This window comes from Eublepharis macularius, chromosome 7 (genome assembly GCF_028583425.1).
Source record: "Eublepharis macularius isolate TG4126 chromosome 7, MPM_Emac_v1.0, whole genome shotgun sequence".
NCBI classification, from domain to species: domain Eukaryota; kingdom Metazoa; phylum Chordata; class Lepidosauria; order Squamata; family Eublepharidae; genus Eublepharis; species Eublepharis macularius.
In genome coordinates, this window is record NC_072796.1 from 44,507,672 (window position 1) to 44,529,349 (window position 21,678).

The 21,678-nt window shown below is 44.6% G+C and overlaps 1 protein-coding gene across 1 annotated transcript; it reads left to right on the top strand.

Moving 5' to 3' along the window:
• On the top strand, positions 1 to 21,001 carry FAM217A (family with sequence similarity 217 member A). The gene is made up of 8 exons (XM_054985861.1): positions 1 to 288; positions 2,675 to 2,781; positions 3,740 to 3,848; positions 5,418 to 5,499; positions 5,609 to 5,634; positions 6,416 to 6,484; positions 6,605 to 6,684; positions 19,843 to 21,001. Exons 1-8 carry the CDS (start codon positions 1 to 3, stop codon positions 20,999 to 21,001), a joined length of 1,920 nt encoding a protein of 639 aa, XP_054841836.1.
• The last annotated feature ends 677 nt before the right edge of the window (positions 21,002 to 21,678 follow it).

A 21,678-nucleotide genomic window follows, 5' to 3' on the forward strand; every position in this document is an offset into this window, starting at 1 on the left:
ATGAGAGAGAAGCCAGAGGACACCAAGGACGCCGACGACCCCTCACCCTCAGCGGAAGAGCCTTTCCCCTCCTTTGTGGGGCGTCGCGGGCTGTCACAGCGGCTGACCTGTTTCCATAGCGACAGACTCCCTGTAACACGCAGGGAAGGCCGCGGCGGAAGTAGAGCCCGGGCCTACCCGACGCCCTTTCCCCCTGCCCCAAACCGTCATGTACCCGGCGAGAAGCAGGGATGTACCCGCTTCTCCCCCTGCGAGGGAAGCACCCGGGAATTTTGGAAGCTGCACAGGGTACGGGGTGGGGCGGCGGCTCAGAGGACCTGGAGAGGAGAAGAGCGGGGAGGTAGTCCCTGACGCGAAAGTGTCTCGTTCCTTATTTCTGCCTCAAATTACAGCCCTCTTGCGGACACACGCCCGCTCTTCTTTGCCTGTTGCTTTGGTTTTCCTCACTGCCATCCTCCAGAGATGACAAGGATGCCCTCGTGCTGTGGGTCAAGATTAGAAAGGAAGCACTTTTCTTCTTAGTCCCTATTCCTCAATCAAATGGGAGTCACTTTTGTACATACAAATTAGTGGCATATTCCGGGTCAGGGCTAATTGCTTCACCCATTATTATGCACCATGAAGCATATTTATACACGGTGGGACAGTTGAGGCCATAATCCTAACTCCCTGGCAGAGATACATGAAGTGACTCAACTCTTGAGTTTGGAAATTCCTGGAGATTTGGGGGTGGAGGATGGAGTTTGGGGAGGGCCTCATGGCATACAGTCCACACTCCAAACAGCCCTTTTCTCCAGGGAAATTGATGTCTATAATCTGGAGATAAATTAATTCCAGGAGATCTGCAGGCCCCACATGGAGGTTGGCAGCCCTAATGTATGCATTTGCTCCCATACATTCAAGGCTCTGAACGGAGTTCACAAAAAAATGTTCTGCATTGAAATGCAGAGTATCAAAAGTACATTTTTTAGAATCAAGATGGGTTTGTCTGTTTGTCTCTAGCAGTAGAAAAGAGCAAGAGTCCAGTAGCACTATAAGACTAACAAAATGAGATTTCGTGAGTCAGCTCACTTCTCCAGATACAGCTAGAATGGGAGTCTATCTGATCTTATATCTTGGAGAGTGGAATGATTTCAGATGTTGAATGACAATAGCAGGTGTGATTGGATTAGGTGGGATATGCAGAGGGGTAATAGGTGTGGAGAAATCAGAATTGGTAATGAGGCAGGAAGATTAGATCTCTATTCAATCCAGGTGGATGCATTGTCTTGAGCTTCATTATCGGTTGCAATTCAGAAGTCTAATATCCTTATGAAATTCCTCTGCAGGATAACTGCTGCTTTTAAGTCAGCAACTGAATGTCCTGGAACGTTAAAGTGTTCACCCACTGATTTTTGAATGTGTGGTTTCTGATGTCAGATTTATGTCCATTAATTCTTTGTTGAAGGGACTGGCCAGTTTGCCCAATGTAGAGGGTGGAAGGGCTTTGCTAACATGTGGTGGCATAAATCACATTAAAAGATGAGTAGGACTATGAACCTGAGATGGTATGGCTGATATTGTTGGGCCCACTCATGGTGCTGCTAGGATCTGAGAACAAAATTGGCATCTTGGTTTGTTGCAGGCCTTGGTACCAAAGTCCATGTTACTGGTAGTTTATCATTGTGGGTGGGTAGATGTCTTTGGTTAGCAGGTGGTCTGTAAGCAAGAAAACATTAGCCCCCCCAGTGCCTCTGCGAGAGAAGTGTCACAATCCAGCATGGGTTAGAGTTGCCAACCTCCAGGTAGTAGCTGGAGAGCTCCTGGAATTAAAACTGATCTCCAGGCCACAGAAATTAGTTCCCCTGGAGAAAATGGCTGCTTTGGAGGGTAGCTTCTATGGCATTATTCCCCACTGAGATCTCTCCCCTCCCAAACGCTGCTCTCGTCAGGCTCCACCTTCCAAATCTCCAAGAATTTCCTAACCTGGAGCTGCCAACCCTAGTTTTAAGTAATTAAAATGCGTTGAACTGGCTTGATTTGTGAGCTGTAGGTGACTACCAGCAGTGTTCTGTTGTTATTTTCTTTGGGCTTGTCTTGTAGCAAGCTGTCCCTGAGTGTCATTCTGGCCTTTCCAATCATCTTTCTCACCATGTCAGTGGGATACTGTAGTTGCAAATATTCACAACATTAAAAAACCAGTGGGGGAACTTTTTAACTGTCCAGGACATTCAGTTGCAGATCTAAAAGTAGAAGTTATCCTGCAGAGGAATTTCAAAGGAAGATTAGAAAGAAAGACTGCTGAATTGTAACTGATAAGGAAGCTCAAGACAATTCATCCACCTGGACTGAATCGAGGCCTGGGCTTCCTGTCTCATTACCAATGCTGACTTCTCCATACCTACTACCTCCTGCATATCCCACTTAATCCAGTCATGCCTGCTACTGTCATCCGCTGGCTATTGTCATTTACCTGCTATTGTCATTCAGCATCTGAAATCACTCTCCAAGATATAAGGACAATGGATTCCTATTCTAGCTGTATCAGAAGAAGTGAGCTGTGACTCACAAAAGCTCATACCCTACCACAAATTTTGTTAGTCTTATAGGTGCTACTGGATTCTTTCTCTTTTCTATTATTTAGAATGTGTACTTGATTTTAAATTGGATATTTGCTACTTTCTGTGTTAACAAGGTCCACACATTCAAATACCAAGATGAGTTTTTAACTCACAGTTTATATATTTTTAAGACAATACACACCAGCTCCCCTTGTCAAGAAAAGACCCGTGGTACAGAGTGGTAAGCTGCAGTACTGCAGCTAAACTCTGTTCACGACCTGAGTTCGATCCTGGTGGAAGCCAGGTTCAGGTAGCCAGCTAAAGGTTGACTCAGCCTTCCATCCTTCCGAGGTCGGTAAAATTAGTACCCAGTTTCCTGGGGGTAAAGCATAGATGACTGGGGAAGGCAATGGCAAACCACCCCATAACAAAAAGTCTGCCAAGAAAACATGATGCAACGTCCCCCCATAGGTTAGTAATAACTTGGTACTTGCACAACCTTTACCTTCTTTACTCCTTGTCAAACTAGAAATGTGCTCTGAATTTTTTAAAAAAGCAAATAGAATTATTACTGTCCTACTTCCACCAATCCAGGATCAGTTGAACACTATGCTACTGCCACTGGGCTGAGGTTAGTGCAAGTATTGCTCTGAAGGGAAAATGCCTTAGAGGGCTTGCATCCGTCCTGTTATTGGCCAATTTAAAAAAAGAATTAAGTACTTGGGCCAATACACCTGAATGCTACTATATCTTCCTGAGGGACAGCTGGCAACTATGAGACAGGGTGGGTGGATAATCAGTTGCCCCTTCATTTCATAATACTATAGCTTCATGGTGGTGTTTGTATTTTTACTCTAGCAATCCTAACCATAGCAGAAGGTGATCTGCCAATTACTGTGGCTAGGATTGCCAATGTAGGATTGGGACATTCTTGGAGATTTGGGGGTGGAGCCTAGAGAGGGCAGGGTTTATGGAGGGGAGACAACTCAGCAGGGTATAATGCAACAGAGTCCACTATCCAAAGCAGTCATTTTCTTCAGGACAACTGATCTTTCTAGTCTAGAGATCAGTTATAATTCTGGGAGATCTCCAGGCCTCACTTAGGAATTGGCAACCCTAATTGTGGCTGCTTATGCTATAATAAGTTGTCATCTTTGCTGTTTTGCCATCTAGATTTCTGTTCTTTTTGTGTCATTTAGGCTTATCAGGGGAAGCAAGACCAGCAAGTCTGCCAGCTTCATGGGAAAAAGTGACTTTGTTCCTGGTGTTTATGGGACCAGTCTCTCACTAAGGAGCTTTGCACACCAGGTAGATGAGCCTTTGTCTCAGGGATCATTTTTTACACATATTCCCTCCCTACATTTGTTTTATGATCAAGTAGGAAAGTGTCACATTAAGAATGAAATAAAGTGTTTTATTCCTTTGAAGCCAAAGGTGGGGAAATCCCATGTTTCAGGTTTGGGGAACACCCTGGTAGGAAGAAAAGTGTGGAGCAGTATAAAACGAGTCACTTCTGGTAAGGATGGTGGAGTAATAAAAAGCAACTCTGTACGTATAAAATCTTGAGAACTGAAGGTTTTAAAAAAATCTTACCATTATGCCTACTTGAGTGCATTTCAAATGTGATGACAAAAGAATTTGAAACACTTGGCAGCCAACAGGCAAAATAACTTAAATCTCATGAGTTTTAATTTTACATGTCAAAATTTTGGATAGTCTGATTAGTGCTTTTACATTTGAGGAAACCATTTCTGAATAAGAATATTCCAAATTAAATATTTTCATGAATCGCAGTAGCCCATTTTGCAGACATCCTGAGAAACTGTTAATTGCATGACCACAATAAGCAACTTTGCAGGAAACTTCCAGTTTATTATATGCTTTCAGAGTGCCTGCAGAACTAAAGCAACCCAGTAGTAATATGTGGCAGGTTGACATCATATGTTTGTTTGCCTATGATAAATTCTTGATAAGATGGCTGAGGTGGTAGGACTTTACAACATTGCTTAATAGGGTCATACGATATCTCAGTTAGATGGCTCTAAATTTGGGGAATAGGGTACTTTCAATTGTCACAGTTCAAACATGCATAAATTTCATCCTATTGATAGGGACCAGTGCAGAATTAAGGCAAACCATTCATTCTGTATGGCCACCATTTTTCTTTTCCTATAATATTTCTGTGCTTCTGATTTTATACTACAGCTGCCCTCTGGATGTGTCCTTCCTTAAGTATGGATACTGTGCTCATGCATTTTAATGAGTCTGTCTTTACAACCGCAATTTTATGATTATTACAGATGTAACTCATCAGTCTGTAATAAAATCATATGGTCTTGGCCAGGCTCTAGTGAACACACTGAGGGGTGTGTGTGTGATGCTTTAGCTGTACCCCATGAGCTACATTGAATCCCACTCCAGAGGTTCCATAGGTGCAATGTTTGGAGAGTTCAAGAGGCTGAAACGGGAAGGGGGGAGCATAAAATCCTAGAGTGCATGTGAAACACCATGCACAACCCTTTGAATCCTGTTCTTTGTGAATACTCTTGATATATCCTGTAATACCTTTTTCCAGGATCAGGTATTATTGGGAAGGATTTTAAATCTTATGGAAACCTGATTAAAAAATCTTCAGTGAGGCTTATCCATGTAGATCTCAGTGAAAGAGAAATATTTTGGTTTGCTTAGTTGTTTTAGCCATAAATAGAGTAAAAATGTTAATTATTCATTCAAACATACTGATGAATCTGGTATATGCCATTCCTGACTGCAATTCTTGCCCATCCCCCCCATTCTGTTTAAAAATCAAAGCTAAATTATATTTGATGCATATGTTATACATACAGTTGGTGAAACTATAAAGATATGTCATTTCAGACACAACACAATTGTGGTCTGGATTATGATGGCTCTGCTGAAAATAAAATTCATTCACCAGGAGATAAAATTGTTGCTGGAGGTGAGCAAGCATAAACATTTTTAATACAAGCACATTGTTTTAAAATAATGCAAGTAAAACTTAACTTTTAGTCTTCTACAGTAAAACTTAAATTCTTGGTCTTTTACAGGTGTTCTTGCAAGCACATTTTATAAGGTAAGCGCAAAATAAGCATCACTTTTAAGATAATATAGTAATATCCTTAGCAACCTACATTATCATCACAGTTCTTAATTCATAGAGACATATACATTATCCAAGCGTGAACAGACCTCTAATAGACTGATAATTGTGTGCCATTGAAGGATTCCTCTCTTGCTTTTCTTCACAGAACTAGTGTCCTCATTAGTGAGGTTATGCTAATCAACTGTAGATATAATAACTCAAACATTTCAACAATCCTCTAAAGCGCCGCCATAAGCCGGCATCATCTCTCAATTTTTGAGAAACCTAGATCGTCAGTTGCCTTTGTTGCTGCATTGAGTGTTGTTTGGGCTTCATTTTAGCTGGTATGTTTTAAGCACAGACAACCTGGGTCAACTGCCTCAGATGGTTAGTAATGTCACCTTTTGTTTGCATTTGTAGCATAAACAAGTTATAGCTCAAATGAGCATTATAATGTGAAATAGTAACATCTGTACTTCCTCTCTGATGCCGTTATGTGGCTGCTTTGGGTAGGATGTCTGTCCCTGAGTCCTTTCAGCCAAGATTTTTTCTTGAATTCTAGAGCAGAGTAGCGTGCGCACATGCATGTGAGTGTGCGCACACACTTTGATGGTCAGTTTAGATGTATATGCTATTGAAACTTGGAGTTTATAGGATTTTAACAAAAAGAGCTAAAGTTATTGATGGGATTAAAACATGCAACAAACATGAAAGCTTAAATTTTAGAACTGATGTACCTTCTCAATATTGCAGTTGCTCTGCTCTTTTACAGGACCATTATAAAGCTGCAGTGGAACAACTGGCAGCTCTCAGCTTGTCAAAAAATACCAGGAGAGCACAGGTAGTATTCATTTGCCAAAATCCTATAATATAGTTTGCTTCCTTTTGTATTCTCTGTGCATACTCTGAATTACATATCAATAGCTTCTTGTTGTTGTTGGAAATGTTTTGCTCATTTCAGCTCAATTCAAACAGCAACAAACAAGGGGCATTCCATTCCTGGAGCTATATACACCACCAAGGCAACAATGCAGTGAGCAGGTAAAGACATGTATTAGCACTGTAAATATAATAAAATAGAACAGCTAAACAAGCATGCCAGAATATGCTCTTAGCCACTTTCATAGATAAAAAGGGTGTGCCAAGTGTCACCCTTACAGTAAGTGTGCATTAGAACTCCTTTGTTTTGAAGTTTGTAATGTTCTTGTTAAGTATCTTGTCGCTTGTCTACATAAGTGCTTCTTTCTGCTGGGGTTTGAAGCTTATTAAAGAAAAGCCCTGTGTTTATACATAGGGACCTGTGCACTTTGATTTGCTGGACGTTACAGTGAAAGGAGTTGGGGACTTGAGTACTGTCATAGGAAATGCAAGTATCTAGGGTTGTTCAACATCAGAGCAAAAGGAAAGGAGACAAAAGAGAAAACAAATGTTATTATTGGTAGAGATTGTTGAACTGATTGACACGTAGAAAAGAGCAAGAAACCAGTAGCACCTATAAGACTAACAAAATCTGTGGTAGGGTATGAGCTGAAAAAGTGTGCTGAAGAATACTCAAAGAAGTGAGTTGTATCTGAAGAAGTGAGCTATGATGCACGAAAGCTCATACCCTACCACAAATTTTGTTAGTCTTAAAGGTGCTACTGGACTCTTGCTCTTTTCTACTGCTACAGACAGACTAACGCGGCTACCCATCTTGATTGACATGTGCAAAATTATATCAACATATCAGTCATATTTACACGTTGATAATGGAAGAGTGTCAAAACGGTAGAATAGAGGGACATTGTGACATGTCGTGCCTGAATGCAGTAAACTGGCATGTAGTTTATTTATTTATTTATAGTCCACCTTTCTTACTTAGTCTCAAGGTGGATTACACGGTTTAAATCAATACAATCAACAGCTGGGATATCAAATAAACAATGTAACAGGGTATGCAAATTTGCCAAGATGAGAAAACAAGCAGAAATCCAATACAGAGTTGATAACAATGCTGAAACAGAGCATAAGAAATTAAAGCTGATATATTAAACAATGCAGAAACTAACCAGTTGGAATGTACCGCAACAGACAATACACCGTAGTACAGGCTACAGTTCTTATCCCCTTCACCAGTGCATCTCTTTGAACCATTTCCTTACAGTACAGCCCTCCTACCTGTGTAAAAAAGCCCTCCTGAATAATTCAGTTTTGCACAGTGTGCAGAAAACTAGGAGAATGGGGATACTCCTAACCTAATCAGGCAGGCAATTCCATCAGGTGGGGGGCCACAACAGAGAATGTGCATGTACAAGCAGTTGTTGATTTTGCCCATCTGCAGAGTGGCACCTGCAGAAGGCCCTGTTCAAATGAGTGATGCTGCTAGGGTAGTGCACAGGGAGAGAGGCAGTCTCACTGATATGAGGGACCAAGGCTATGAAGGACTTTGTATGTGATAGCCAAAGTCTTGAATTCAGCCCTGTAACTGATGGGTAGCCAATGGAGTGACTACAGAATGGGAATAATATACATGCTCTGCCTGGCTCCTAATAATAACCAAGCTATGGTGTTCTGCACCAACTGCAGTCTCTAAGTTGACTTCGAGGGGAGACCTATGTAGACTGCATTACGGTAGTCTAGTCTCATTGTTATGGCATGGAGCCAAGTGGCCAGATTGGCTGTATCAAAGTAGGGGGCCATCTTCCAGGCTAGACTGTGTTGGTAGAAAGCATTTTTTTGCAGCTGCATTAACATGCTTCTCTAGCAGTGATGCTGGCTCTTAACCAAAATGTATAATATAGCCCTTTCTTTGATCTGCTTGTTTACTGAATGGAGAGAAGATTCATCAGATGAAGTGTTACAGTCTACAATTCTACCATATCGGTCTAGCATCTCCCATTATGTAATGTTCTTTAACCTTACCAACTGATCCTACTCACAGAAAAAATATGCATACATTTATATTGCTTGATACTCTACAAAAAAAGCTGCAAAACCATGCACGTTCTCTGTATAACATACTAACCCTTTGATCCTAAATATTTGTGCTTGTATAACTGCCTGCAGCACAGATGGAACATCATTAAAGTTTCTGCTCGCAACCAGTTTTAGTTCAGGATATAAAGAAGTCATAGACATCAATTTAATTATACTCATTTTCATTACTCCCTATTAGGTAGCTGAAACTTCCCATTTGCAATCTCCAGTTACAACTATTCAGCTCAATCCTGTGCATGTTTACTCAGAAATCCTGCTGATTCCTCTCCAGTAAACATGCAGAAGCTCTGCTACATATTAAAACAGCTGAACCAGCAGACAGCTTCCAGTCCTTTATTTCTGCTGAATAATGCTGGAACTAAACATTACAACGAATGCAGAACTGATGCCAAAACCAGCAATCTCATGCCCATTTTCTCCACTCTCTCCCTGTAGTATATAGTTATGCAAATGTGTGACATTTTGTGGTCTCCCACTGCCTTTCCCATTCAGCAGTATTGGCTGCCACTGGGGAGGGGGGCATTTGATGTCACAAAGATGTTATATGATGCAGTTTTGTAACAGTATGTAACAGAGAGAAGAGGGGAAATTCTGCATGTGATTGCCATTTTCAGTGGCACCCTCAGTACATTGTCATAGTTCTCTTCTCCCCACCAGAAGATCAGATCAATAAACCACATGGAATGTGCTTCAAAGCATGTATAATTGGGGCAAAAACCACTTTCAGTGTCTTCAAACACGTTAGCATACATATGCTTAGTCTTTGCAGAGATTATATGCAGATTATATGCAGAAAAAATAAACAGGAATTACTATTCCTGTTAGTATTAACAAATGCTTAGTTTAAAGACTAACAAATGTTTATTTGAGGACAAGTTTTCATGGAGTTTCTACTTTGTTTGATGAATGAGGTGGGTACTTACCAGACATCATATGTATTTCTATACTGAAGTTATTTTTCTTCATAACTTCATATAATTTCATTTTGTCCTGAGACAGAATGCTGAATTCTGGCTCACAACACTGCACTGCTTAGAGGGAACATCAGTCCTGAGTTAGTGGCTGACTAACATTAATGACAAAGACTTATTAATGTAGTCCTTACATGATTTTGGCAGCCAAGTTGAGCAAAGATCCAGTGCACATGTGGTGGCCTTCACAGATCCCAGGATCCTGTCAATATTCATCATGGTAACTGAGTCAAAGTGGTACATAAGCAGACCAGCCAAAGTATGAGGTGTTCCTTCTGCCTGGTCCTATATTACAGCCAGCTTCCAGATCAGAACTTATTCATGTTATTTTCAGGTAGATTTAAATGCTATAGATTGCATTGACTGGTAAGAATTTCTTTTTAGCCAGTGAGGGAAAGACAGCCAGTCATGACCGTAAGAAATGCAGGGTAATGGGAAGACATTTCTGAACCAGACTCCTGTGGTCCATCTCTTTGATGGAGACAATTTATTGTCTATTTGCACTTTTCAGGGGCAGGAAAGCTTTCCAACAGCTTTGACACCTCACTAGAAACCTGCTGAACATATAAGACATGGAAAATCACACATTTGTTGATGAAAAGATAAGGATCCTTCTCCTACAAATCGGCTGTACTTGCACGTCCATGTTTAGCAGTATATATCTTCTAAGAGATTGCTGAGGATACTAAATAAGGCATGGCCTGTTATCAGGTCTCAGTGAAGTGAATGTCTTAGGAAAGAAAGACTGCTGCGATCTAATGTTGGCTGCAGTCCTGCACTGTTTAACCCTGCCAGGGTTTTGCTTGACTTCAGTTAGAGCAGGATTGCCTCTTTTGTGGACAGCTGAAAAACAAAATGAGGGGGGAAAGCTTTTAAAGCCTCTTTATCATAAGTAATTATTTATTGTTATCACTCTATCCAGTATAAGTGACATAGTTTGCTGAATTGTTGCTGAATATTCATTTCCATTTTCTAGCCCTAAGAAAATAAGAGTTAAACCATTAAAAAAATTATTATATAGCCTTATTTCAAAAGTTTTACCTACGCTCTGAAAAACTATGTAGTTATATTAAAGTATTTTTACTGGAGTTGTCAGTCTAGCTACAGAATGTTAATAAAAGTTTAGTAGGATTCCATGATCTTGGCCCAAATTTAATTTTCAGTAATCCATCCTTTACTAGAGATCCTGCATTATGCTTTCCTTTTAATCTGTTTAATTCCATTCTAGCATACAAATAGGTGTTTCAGACCAAAGCCAATATTTTGTCTTTGCCAATGACTAGCCATATGCTCTAGAAACCTGAAACTGTTACTGACAGACTTACCTCACTGCCTCGCCGATGTGGGGATACGAGGGACTGCCTTACAGTGGCTTGTCTCTTTTCTCCATGGTTGGGGACAGAGGTTGGCGCTTGGGGAGAAATTGTCACTTCGTCATCACCCATTGGTGTGTGCATTGACATCCATAGCATAATGTTTAACAAAAATGTCAGCAGAGGACCACGTAGCTGCCTTACAGATATTAACCAGAGGCACACCCCTGATGAGCGCTGATGAGGCAGCCTGAGAACGCGTGGAATGGGCTTTGACCTCTAGCGGGCAAACCACCCCGGCCAGAGCATAGGCCCTACTAATGGCCGACACAATCCACCGAGACAGAGTCTGTGAAGATGCCCTGTGACCCTTGTCCTTGCCCCCAAAACAGACAAACAAGTGAGGACTACTACAGAAGTCCCTTGTCCTATCTAAGTAAAAAGCCAAGGCCCTCCTTAGATCTAAGGTATGAAGGGCCTTCTCCCCTTTGGAAGATGGCTGCGGAAAAAACGCAGGCAGCGTAATTTCCTGCGACAGGTGAAAGGCAGACACCACCTTTGGCAGGAACTTAAGGCATGGCTGCAGGACCACCCTATTACTATGGAATAGAAGGAAAGGTGGGTCAGCCCTAAGCGCTGACAACTCACTAACCCTCCTGGCAGACGTTATAGCCACCAAAAATGCTACCTTGTAGGACAACAAGTCCAAGGGGCATGTGGCTAATGGCTCAAAGGGAGGCAACATCAGCCTCAACAGCACCAGGGATAGGGACCATTGAGGCACAGGAGGGGACACAGGCGGGTAGAGATTAAACATCCCCTTCAGGAACTGACGAGATTTACAGTGTGAGAACACTGTGCTACCGTCTACCCGATCATGAAAAGCGGAAATAGCCGCAAGATGGACCTTAAGGGAGGTAACTCTTAACCCTTGGTCCCTCAACTGACATAAGTAGTCAAATATTAGCCCCAGGGGGCTACTGGCAGGCACCACTTTCTTAGCAAGTGCCCAAGCCTCAAACTTACGCCACTTAGCCTCATAGGCCCGCCTAGTGGACGGCTTCCTTGCATTCAGCAAGACTTTTTTCACCTGCTCTGAAAACACTACAGGCAGGGTTGTATCCGCCAGACCGACAGGTGCAGCTTTCTGGGTTCGTGGTGGAACAAGCTCCTGTTCTGCAGGAGATCCTGCCGGGGAGGCAGACATCTGCAGAAATTTGGGGAACCAAACTTGTCTCGGCCAGAAGAGTGCCACCAGAATGCAATCTGCATTGTCGTTTTCTATTTTGCACAGCACCCTCGGTATTAGTGGGAATGGTGGAAACATATAGTGCAACCTGTGGGTCCACGTAAACTGGAAGGCATCCCCAATAGAGAGGGGATCGCTCCCTGCCCTTGAACAAAATATCTGGGCCTTGGTGTTTGCTGAAGTCGCGAACAAATCTATGTTCGGTTGGCCCCACATCCGAAAGATCGGCCCAATGTACTCTGCGTTCAATTCCCACTCGTGGTCCAACATGTGCACCCTGCTCAGGGCATCTGCCCGAACATTGTCTGATCCCGCTACATGTATAGCCCGAAGCATCACACCATTCTGGATTGCCCAGTGCCAAACGAGCGTGGCCTCCCTGCAGAGAATCATAGATGCTGTGCCCCCTTGCTGGTTTAGGTAATACATGGCAGTCGTGTTGTCTGTCTGCACCAACACCTGACGGTTTTGTAGAAGTGCTGTAAAGGACACAAGTGCAAAACGAATAGCTCTTAATTCAAGTACATTAATGTGCAGGTTCTTTTCCCTTTCTGTCCAAACATCTTGTACACATACAGTACCACAGTAAGCACCCCATCCTATTAGGGACGCATCAATGGTCACCGTAACTTCAGGATGCTGGTAACCAAATAGGGTCCCTCTAAATAAGTTGTCATCAGACAGCCACCAGTCAAGGGAGGATAGAATAACCCTAGGTATGGACAGCTTGAGAGACGGAGGGTGGCGTATAGCATCATACCTCCGCACGAACCAATTCTGAAGCGGGCGCATACGCAGTCTAGCAAAGGGGACCACAGAGGTGGCTGCTGCCATATGGCCCAAAAAACATTGGATAGTGCGAACGGATTGGAACCAGTTCCTTTTAAACATGGATACCAGACCTTTCAGGGACTTAGCTCTCTCAAGGGGGAGCAGTGCCTTACCCTCTACAGAATCTAAAATTGCACCAATATAGGAGACCTTACGGCTGGGCACCAGTTTCGATTTATCAAAATTTATTAGCAGGCCCAAACGTTTGCAAGTGTTCAGTACTAACTCTACATCTTGCAAAAGCTTAGCCTCTGAATCAGCCACGATGAGCCAATCATCGAGGTAGGGAAAAATGGTACAGCCCTCTTCCCTAAGAAAGGACACCACAGGGGCCACACACTTGGTAAACACTCGTGGCGCCGTGGACAGGTCGAAGGGAGGCACCTTATAACGGAACACCCTTCGCTTGTAAACGAAGCTCAGGTATTTCCTGTGCTCCTCCTGTATTCCCATATGGAAATAAGTGTCCTTCAAATCAAGGACAGCAAATCAATCCCCTTTCTTTAACAAGGAGATTACAGCAGACAGTGTGACCGTTTTGTACTTAGTCACCCTTAGAAAGGCATTAAGGCCTCTTAAATCTAGAATGGGGCGTAAACCCCCATCCTTTTTGGGGACCAAGAAGAACCGAGAAAAGAAGCCCTTTTCAGATTCGTCATAAGCCATCTCTTCTACAGCACCCTTGGCCAGGAGCGATACTATTTCTGCATCTAGTTCGGCCATGGTATTATTTACAGCCGTTAGGGGTGAGCTACACCTAGGCAATTCCAAGAATTCCAGCCCGTATCCCTTATCAACGATTGTTAAGACCCATGAGTCAAATGTTATTGACTCCCAGTCAAAGAGGAAAGGCTTCAGCCTATCAGAAAAGTTCAAGGATGCGGCTGGATCGTCCCGTCAGTACTGCCTCCCAGGTCCCTGCTGATCTTTCTGCTGGGCCGGGGGCTGAGACGTGCGAGGCTTGAAGGGTTTACGCCTCCTGGGCTGCTGAGCAGGAGCAAAGTGGCGCTGAGAGGAGGCAGGGTACTGCTGGTAATAGGCTCGCTGCTGGTATCTGCCTTGATATTGGTACGGATTGTACCTTGCAGTATACTGTGGCCTGGATGCAGACCTGTCTGACGAGGTCAATCCCAACAACCGGGCCGTCTGCTTGTCTTCCTTCTTTTTCTTGAGCACCTCATCGGTCGTCTTAGAGAACAAAGAATCCCCTTCAAAGGGCAGGCCCTCGATCCTTGACCTCACTTCCTGTGGGAGAGCCGTCGACCGGAGCCAAGAATGACACCTGAGGACCACAGCTGAAGCCATTCCACGTGCAGCAGTGTCGGCAGAATGGCTCCCAGCATTCATCTGCTGCTTGGAGAGACGGATGGCTTCTGTCTGCAGCAGGGACACTACCGCCTTCTTGTCAGCAGGCAAATCACCGACGTAGGATGCCAGCTTCTCCCATAGGTATAATTGATAGCCAGCCATGATGGTCTGGTAGTTGGCTATCCGGAGGCCCAATGAGGAGATGGAATATTGTCGCCTGCCCAGGGCATCGATCTTCCTGCCCTCTTTGTCTGGTGGTGCAGAAGAGGGGCCCGACCGACGAGGCTGGATCTCTTCAGCAATCAAAGAGGAGGGTGGAGGGTGCTTGACCAACGATTGCCAGGTGCCCTGTTTGATTTTGTACATCTGTTCGATACGTTTAGATGTAGCTGGCTGATCCGAGGGCACCTTCCACACCTTCTCCACAATCTCTTCCACACCCTTCAGCATGGGGAAGCCCACCGTAGCAGGGTTGTCTCTGTAGATCCGGCGTAGGAGCTTGTCTTTAGTCTGCGGTGTGGCCGAGGAAATATCCATCTCCAACGCCTTTGCCATGCGTGCCATCTGGTCTGCATAGATCCGAAGGTCTTCATAAGGGGAGCTGGTACTGGGCGCCACATTGTCGTCTGGGGACGGCTCCGGCACCGACTCTTCTCCATGGAAGGGTGGGGGCAGCCAACCCTGTCTCGAGGTGGATGGTCTTGGCTCCGAGTACTCAAAACCGGCAGGGGCCCCTTTCCACTGGTAATGGTAGGCCGGAGGGATGTATGAGGCCTGTTGGTGCCGAGACTCCAGGGAGTGCCTGGAACCGACGCTCCCCGCTTCCGAACAGCGCCGGCTCTGAACGGAGGACGTCGGAGATATAGGAATCGCTGGCCCTGGCGAAGGTCGGCTCCGATGGTGGACCGACGGGCTCGGATCCGTGATGGGGGAACGATCGCTGGAGACTACAATGAAGGCCCCCGGATCCGGCACCTCCTCTGGAGCTGGTCCGACCGTCGAGTTCAGGTGAGGGGAAGGCGTGGGCGGAACCACCAACACCACCTCCTCTGTAGAAGCCCGACGTGGGGACCGAGAGTGCCGATGCTTGACCTTCTTCGGCTTTTTGGAAGGAGGCTCCGAAGAGGCCCTCGGAACCAAAGCCCTCTCGGCGGCCGGCCTCTTGCTGGACTCCCGCCTTGGACCCGACACCTTCCTGGGGGTCGACTTCCCGGCGGCGAGCTGGGGCCTCGGCGCCGTAACCGTCGTCGGTTCCACCGATGGCCTCGGATCCACTCTCTTCGGCTCCGATCCCGAAGCCTTCTTCGGATCCGAGTGCGCCGATGCCGTGTCTTGGGGCGATTTAACCGGCCCCTGCGCTGGAGAGGCCGCTCTCGATGCCGCAGCACTCGTCAGCTGAGATTTCGACGCTGACTTTGTGGATGCCACTGAGCCCGCTCGGGAATGCCTTTCAGCAGAGGGGCTAGGGCCAGCCTTGGGGGAAGGCAAAGGAGTACCCTCAGACATCACCTTCTGCCACAACGAGGAGTTCACGCGCGCCTGACGCTCCTGCCGGGCCTTGTGAGTGAACTTTTGGCAGACCTTGCAAGCCGGAACGTTGTGGGTCTCCCCCAGGCAAAACAGACACAGATCATGGCCATCGGTTTGGGCCATTTTTGTGTGGCACTGAACGCAGTGCTTAAATAAGGCCTTAGAAGCCATAATAGGGTCAGGCAAAAAGGCGACATCAAAACAGTCCAAGGTTATATTTACCGAGTCCAGTCAAGATCCAAATCAGTCAGAAGAAGAATAGTCAAGTCCGAAGTCCGAAGTCAATACCAAATAATCAATCAATCAATCAATCAATCAATCAATCAATCAATCAATCAATCAATCAATCAATCAATCAATCAATCAATCAATCAATCACTCACTACAAGCACGGAGCTGCGAAGCAGACGTTCACTTCAAGCGGCGGCAAGAAGAGAACTGACGGAAGGGGCCGTTGGTCGCTGGAAGGACATGTGACCGTTTGGGCGGGAAACGGTTGCTGAGGCGCGCGACAAACGGCCCCTTTGGAGCTATAGAAGCGATGAAGAATTTTCCGGCGGCTGGCCTGCGCCTGCACAGTCCCATGTGTGGAGGCACAGAAGAACGAAGATGAACATATGTTTGCAGCCGTGACTGATTGGTTGAAACAGAGTCGACTGAAACTGAACCCAACAAAGATGGAGGTCCTGTACTTGAGCCACAGGGGACTGGGTTCAGGACTCCAGCTCCCGGCCCTCGATGGGGCACAGCTTGTGCCAGTTCTGAGGGTCAGGAGCCTGGGGGTGATCCTGGATGCCTCCCTGAAAATGGAGGCACAAGTCGCAACAGTTGTCAGGTCTTCTTTTTTCCATTTGCGGCAGACCAGGCAACTTGTCCCCTACCTGTCTACCTGTGACTTAACTACAGTGGTCCAGGCAATGGTCATCTCTAGGTTAGATTACTGTAACTCACTCTACGCGGGCCTACCCTTGAGCCTGACCTGGAGATTGCAGCTGGTGCAAAATGCAGCGGCGCACGTCATTATAAAAGCACCAAATAGGGTGCATATTACACCAATACTGCGCAAGCTGCATTGGTTGCCAGTGGAGTACCGGATCAGGTTCAAGGTTCTGGTATTGACCTATAAGGCCTTGTGCGGACTGGGGCTAGCATACTTGAGGGACTGTCTCTCTCCATATATTCCCCGGAGGACCCTCCGATCAAGAGAAAAACAATTGTTATTGGTCCCTGGCCCCAAGGAGGCCCACCTCACTTCGACTAGAGCCAGGGTTTTCTCAGTCCTGGCTCCTACCTGGTGGAACGTTCTGTCTACTGAGACCAGGGCCCAGCAGGATTTACTATCTTTCTGCCGGGCCTGTAAGACAGAGTTGTTACGCCAGGCTCATGGCTGAAGTTGGGCCTCAGCTGGCCAGAGGATGCAACATCTACCCCCCTCCCTGTGAAAGCTGCCCACCACTGTTTGTTTTCCAGCTGCTGTTACTGTGCTGCTTTATCTAGTTCTACTGCTGTATTGCTCATTAATAGTTGTATTGCTGCCGCCAAGCAAAGAGTGCCGCTATTTTTATATAATGTTTTAATGTTTTAATATGGAATGTTTTAAAATTATTTTAAGGTTGTTATCCGCCCTGAGCCCGCTTGCGAGGAGGGTGGAATACAAATATGATATAAATAAATCTTCCATTGATGATGAATTCCCAGCACCCATTGATGATGAATTCCATAGATGATGCAACGTATAAAGAAGTGCTTCAGTTTGGTTTCCCAAAACTACTGCTAGGTAATTACTGAAGTAGAGGTGGGAAAATTTTCTTTTAGGTGAGATTTACTTTCCCCCTTCCACAGTGCCTTGCACAGCTTGCTTGCGCCATCTAGTTTATTTTACAAAACTTATCTCTAATGCTTTTGTCTTGCTGTGGCATTGTAAAACACATGGTCAAGCTAGACATGCAGATTTTTAGAGTTAGGTCTGGGTTCCCTAGACCCAACTCAGGTTTCTGCAGCCATACAGCAGTTAAAAAGTAAATGCCTGTTAAGAAAATAAAAGAGAGTCCAAATCACCTCAGAATGCCTCCGTGGGGGAAGGAGGGGCTCCTCCTCCCCCCTCAAGCCATTTCTCCATGTCATGATAGCACAGGAGGAACGCCCCCCCCCCCCCGTTTTTACTGCTCCACATGAAGCAGAAAAAACAGAAGAAACCTCTCTCTCCTTATATTTTGACATGGGGAAACAGCTTGAGGGGGGAGAGAGGAGCCCCTCCTCGCCCATGGAGGCATTCTGAGATCATTTAGGGTCTCCTTTATTTTTAACAGCTACTCCCAAAACCTGCTGTGCAGCTGCAGGAAACTTGTTGGGTCTCTTCAAAAAACTGCACGTCTAACTTGGCCCACAGAATTAAGTTTCAGTATGATCTTGACAGGGTGGAAAACTGAGCTATCAAAATGAAATTCAGCAGAGATAAATGTAAAATTTTGCATTTAAGTCAGGAAGATCAAATGCATAATTATAGGATGGAGGAGACTTGGCAGTAGTACATGTGAAAAGAGTCAAGGGCTCTTAGCAGGGCATACATTGAACATGAGTCAGCACTCAGCAGCATGATGCAGCAGCTAAAAAGGCAAGTGTGAATTTGTCTACATCAATAGAAGTATAGCGTCCAGATCATGCAAAGTGATTGTCTCACTTTACTCTGCTTTAGTTAGACCACTTGGAGTACTGCTGTTTTTGGGCACCACACTTAAAGCAGGATGTTGACAAGCTGTAATGCATCCAAAGGAAGGCAACAAATATTGTGAAAGGTCTGGAGATCACGTTCTATGAAAAAAGGTTGAAGGAAATGAGTATGTTTAGCCTCGAGAGTTGACGACTGAGAGGTGATATGATAGTCATCTAGCTATAGTATTTGAAGGACTGTCACATACAAGTTGGAGCAGAGTTAGAGTTGCCAGGTCCCCTGGGTTCCCCGGTGGGGAACTGAGAGCCTGGCACTTACCCTCCAAAGTCTTCAGTGTCTCTCCTTGCATGTGCACTCCTGGTGTGCGTGATGATGTCACTTCCAGGAAGTGATGCCATCATGCGGGTCAAAGGGCGGCCTGGTGTGCACGCCCGCGCTCGTGAAAGGGCTGAATTGCCCCCCTGTGTGCCCGATTTGGCCCAAAACAGACCTGTTGTGGGGCGTGGGAGCATGCCGTGGCAGGGTGTGGGGGTGCGCCACACTGCCAAGGGGTGCTCTGTGCCACTAGTGGGGGGCGCTCCAGGGGGGCGCGCCCCCTGCTGGCCAGATAAATGGGGCGGGGGGAGGAGGTGGGAGCAGGGGATTCCCCCCCCCCTGGGCGGGGGAATGGTAAGCCTAAGCAGAGTTGTTTTCTGTTGCCCCAGGTCGGACAAGAAACAGAGTTAAAATTAAAAGAGTTTTTGGTTACACAGGAAGAACTTCCCAACAGAGCAATTCTTCAGTGGAATAGGCTTCCTTTGGAGGTTTTTAAGGAGTGGCTAGATGGCCATCTGACAGCAATACTGATTATGTGACTCAATATGAATTTAGGCAGATTGTGAGCAAGAGGGCAAAATGGGATGAGACAGTGCTATAGTGGCCCTTTTTTATATGTCCAGGGTAATGCCAATCACCACTTTGGGATAAGGAAAGAATTTTTCTCCAGGCCAGATTGCGATCCTGGAGTTTTTTTGCTTTCATCTGGGCATAGAGCAGCAGTCAGTGGGGGGAGTGGTGGGGGAGGTAGCTGTGAATTACCTGCATTGTGCAGAGGGTTGTACTCGATGGCCCTTGGGACTCCCTTCCAGCTCTATGTTTCTATGTTAAGGGATATGCTGTTTTAATATGGAATGGTATAACTTTTGTATATTAGTGAAATTAATAGATTGCTGATAAAATTGTAGTGTGCATTACTGTGGAATTAACTACATATATATTTGTTCTTCCTGCATACGAGCAGCTGCATCTTAGATGAGTTATGTAATGTCATACCTAGTAGAGTTTTTCTTTCTTTCTCCACAGAGGCAGCAGGAAAACCTTTTTAGAAATGCCATCTAGCTCCAGTGATACTCCAATAAACCTCATCAATACCAATCCAACACTAGTAGGTTCTCAGTCTGTGAATAGATACCAGTCAGTTTCGTATCCTGGAATTCAGCAGACACCATTAGAGAACAGCAGTAGAAATGGAGATGGGGACTTTTTCAGAAAGACTCATGAAGCCACCACTTCTGATTCTTATCCTGCTACAAATAGTAGTAGTGATGATATGCTTTCTCTAATGAAATTGAACTGGAAAACAGGAAACAGTTATAGAGAGAAGGTTTTAGCTGAAGAGAAGGATGCATGTGAGGATGCAAAAAATAGGGCAGTTTTGCTAAAATATTTAAAAAATGCAAATCTTAATCTAAGACCAGAGCCTATAAAAGACACAGAAACTTCCTCTTCAGCTGAGTGTGATACATTTTCATACCCTGATTTCCTACCTCCACCTTTCAATACCTTGGATTTACAAAAATTGTCCTTATCCAAGTGGGATGACTGGAAATTATCATTTGAACCACCACTTGAAGGGTCACTTGATAAACTAATTTCTCGCTTAGTGGAAATGGAAAGGTTACAGCACTTGACTATATTAAAAGAAAGGGCAAAGGAACTATCTGCTTCTCCTACCATGGCTCTTAGCAACCGCCCCACTTCTACAAAAGATATGAAGCAATTGAAGGCAATTGATATTTCGTATCCTCAGGCAGCATTTGATGGAGATTTTCACAATTTTGACAGTTGTGTGCAGGAACCAGACATCTCAAAGTGTACTTGCCGCTATTGTCATAATAAATGGAATTCCGGACTAGTTTCTCCTCTACATTCAAAGCACTTACGAGCATCTTGTAATAAGTGCACTAAAGCTTCAGTGATTTTAGACTCAAGCAATATAGTTGCCCGAAGGTCTCTGTCATGCTGTGGAAGTTCAGCAAAAATCCGATCAGCTGTCAAGATGTCTTCACCCAACACAGCTGTAGCTTTTTCCTTACATGACAATGAAAGTTCTAAAGGTAAACAGCCAAGGACCAGAAGAAAACCTTGTAGAAAAAATGTAGCATTGATGGGTAAACCTTCTCACTCTCAAAGATTAAAATCCCTGTCTGTTATGGCAAAGCCCAAATATACTCAGATTGAGCATCAGTGATCTGTTGAATTAGATCACTAGGTCAGAAGCAAGTTGGAATGTTGCATCCAATTTTCAATTTGTATTATATTAAAGTATCAGATTTTTTCGTAATGATCATTTTCATATCATACCTTTAAAAAAGAAAGTAGCAAAAATTAATCCTGCTTTATTAATGATTAATTGGCTAGTAGCAACTGTAATCACAATTGTCTTGAAGGTGGTTTTGGACACAGTATTCAGGCTTACTTTTTAATATTATATTAAGATATAAATAAATTATAGTCTGTGGACTATCTGATTTGGTATTATTCTAAACTGCAAAATAGTAATCAGAAATTAAATACACTTTTGATAAAAGCTCTGATGCCTTGGCTGGAGAGTTACTCTAGAAGTGAGAATGAGGAAAACAAGTAACTCTCAGAGCTAAGAACAGAACCTCCATGCTCAGAGGACGTGTAGCTCTGATGACCAGATACTAAAGGTATACTGCATGGTTTGCCTATTCACAACTGAACTGTTCTAGATGTGCCCAAAGACGGTGCCATAAACTACATAAGCTGCTTTTGAAACTCTCTTACTTTTAAAAGAAGGTTGCTGTGAAATGCAAGGTGGAAGAAATTCAAGACCAGAGCACTGCTTGAAGTGTGGCTACACAGAACGTAAGAAAAGCCCTGTTGGAGCAGAACACCTCGTCC